The sequence below is a fragment of the Octopus bimaculoides genome, chromosome 23, assembly GCF_001194135.2.
Source record: "Octopus bimaculoides isolate UCB-OBI-ISO-001 chromosome 23, ASM119413v2, whole genome shotgun sequence".
Classification (NCBI taxonomy): Eukaryota; Metazoa; Mollusca; class Cephalopoda; order Octopoda; family Octopodidae; genus Octopus; species Octopus bimaculoides.
Genome location: NC_069003.1, coordinates 31912285 through 31914880, shown reverse-complemented (window position 1 = coordinate 31914880; position 2596 = coordinate 31912285). Strand labels below are relative to the sequence as shown.

The following is a 2596-nucleotide window of genomic DNA, read 5'->3' as shown; positions in this document are numbered from 1 at the left end:
ATATATATATATATATATATATATATATATATATATATACATACATACATATATATATGTATATATATATTGTTTACTGATACTTGATATATCTGTGTATCAGGGAAAATAAACATGCACCCATATGTGTATGTGCACTCGAAGGATGAAAAAGATTGCAGACCCATTAGTATTGAATAACGGCAAAACACATATTTAAGTATTTGTACACAAACTCATACACACACATGCGCACGCGCATAGATGAACACACCCATTTTTTTTTCATTCTGCTTTTATACCCACAACTGAATCGTGTACCATTTCCTGAGCTTGTGGAAGAGAGAGAGGGAGAGATAGAGAGAGGGAGAGAGAAGGAGAGAGAGAGAGAAGGTGGTGGTGGTGGTGGTGGTGATAGAGGTCTTGTACTGTAAATGAAGCTGTCAATAAAGTATGGAATTCTCTGAGAGTGGGGGTTTTTTTCAGTGTCATATATAGAGTAAGTGTTTCATATAAAAAGAAAACATGATCTTTTCGAAATGTCTACAAGTTTGAGTTGTTGCTTATAAGATTCATATTTTAAAATTTTTTGTTATTCTCAGCAATCTCATATTTTTATTGAGATGTTAACACATGTCGATATTTTTCAACTACACACTACTTTTTCGCATTGGGAGATCACATATCCAGTACTACGGACATTTGATTAGAATGTCGCAGGCTAGAATCACAAGATGGATTCTTCTATCCAAAGCAACCAGCACAGGACCTAAGGGTAGATCAAGATCGGGGTGGGGGTCCACTTGACCCGATCAATGGAACAGCCTGCTCGTGAAATTAACGTGCAAGTGGCTGAGCACTCCACAGACCAGTGTACCCTTAATGTAGTTCTTGGGGATATTCAGCGTGACACAGAGTGACAAGGCTGGCCCTTTGGAATTACAGGCACAACAGAAACAGGAAGTAAGAGTGAGAGAAAGTTGTGGTGGAAGAGTACAGCAGGGTTCACCACCATCCCCGTGCCGGAGCCTCGTGGAGCTTTTAGGTGTTTTCGCTCAATAAACACTCACAACGGCCGGTCTGGGAATCGAAACTGCGATCCTATGACCGCGAGTCCGCTGCCCTAACCACTGGGCCATTGCGCCTCCAACTGTTTTAATTACAGAGTATATAAGAAAAACCATACAGAATAAATATTCATTATCAGTGGTTGATTTAAATTGTTGGTAATGCATTTTCTTTATTTATGTTTTTATATGTATGTGTGTGTATTTTAAATATGTTATAAAATTCTTTAAAAGTGTTTTTCTCTAATTTCTTTGCAGGTCAGAAGGAAAGATTTATTCGCTGGATGCTTCAAATAAAGTTAATATGATGTACTGGCTTCAGACATTACAGAAAAAAAGGAGAACATATAGCGAAACAAGGGCTAACAAGGACCCAGTGAGACAGGTAATAGTTTAATGGCTTTTAAGACATCTGTTAATATTGATTTCAAATTTTGGCACAAGGCCAGCAATTTTAGGGGAAGGATTAAGTTGATTATACCAATTCCAGTGTTCAACTGGTATTCATTTTATTGACCTTGAAAGGATGAAAGGCAAAGTTGACCTTGGCGGAATTTGAACTCAGAATGTAAGGCTGGACAGAACGCCACTAAGCATTTTGCCCAGTGTGTTAATGATTCTGCCAGCTCACTCCTTAAGACATCTGTTGATCTTAACAAAAGAAAGCTGTGTAGTCTCACACAAAGTGGAATGCTATTATCACATACTTAGCACTGTGAGTATGACATAAAGTGAAATGCTGTTATCACATAAAGAATAAGATATTATTGCTTAAAAAGAGAATTCTTCTCACATGGTTATAAGGGAAGAGAAAGACGTTGATGTTATATAAAGAGAAAGGTGTTGTCATACTTTTTTTATTGTATGGAACCTTTCTTAGATTTCTACTTTGATAATGCTTTTGTGGCTTCAAGCAGCACCGTTACTTTGGGTTGTTATCCAGTGTTACTCATTCTACAAATATTAACTAGATGTGACACTTGCTGACCTCCAGTCTGAATGGCCGCTCTGATGAGTGCAGTGTTAGGTAATCAACTAACTATCTGTATGAAACAGATTGGTAAGATCAGCTGAAACGGATCTGTAATACTGTATACTATTATGATTAATATACATGTATAGATTTGTGTATGTATATGTGTGTGTGTGTTTGGGTGTGTGGATATATATATATATATATATATATATATATATGTAAATATATAAAAACAAAAAGATAAAGAGAGCAAAGGTAAGGTTGGAGAAGTATTTTATGGATAGAGTCTTACAGCTGTTTCTGGGAAGATCCAGTACTTCCCTTCATCGGAGACAGAAAAAATAAAGTAATCTATTATTATATCCATAGGTGGATATTTTTAGTATGAAGTGGTAAAGAGTGTGATGTGCTGAAAAAAGAGAGAACAGTACTTGAAGTGTAGTTTCATTCCAGTGGTGAATATCCATGTAGAAATCCGTGCAAAGTAATCCTTGTGTGGATAATCCGGAAATTTATGTTGTAGCGAAAGTTGATATCCTCCTGGGTTTGGTTAAATCCAATACCCTCCTCAACC

At 36.6% G+C, this 2596-nt stretch overlaps 1 protein-coding gene across 5 annotated transcripts in view; it reads left to right on the top strand.

Moving 5' to 3' along the window:
• Positions 1 to 2596, top strand: part of LOC106873743 (TBC1 domain family member 2B) — a 158123-nt gene that overhangs the window by 53378 nt on the left and 102149 nt on the right. For all 5 annotated transcript variants that reach the window (XM_052976043.1, XM_014921239.2, XM_014921238.2 and 2 more), the window contains exon 2: positions 1305 to 1431. In XM_052976043.1, the coding sequence (XP_052832003.1) occupies positions 1305 to 1431 (127 nt within the window). The remainder of the gene's footprint in view (positions 1 to 1304; positions 1432 to 2596) is intronic.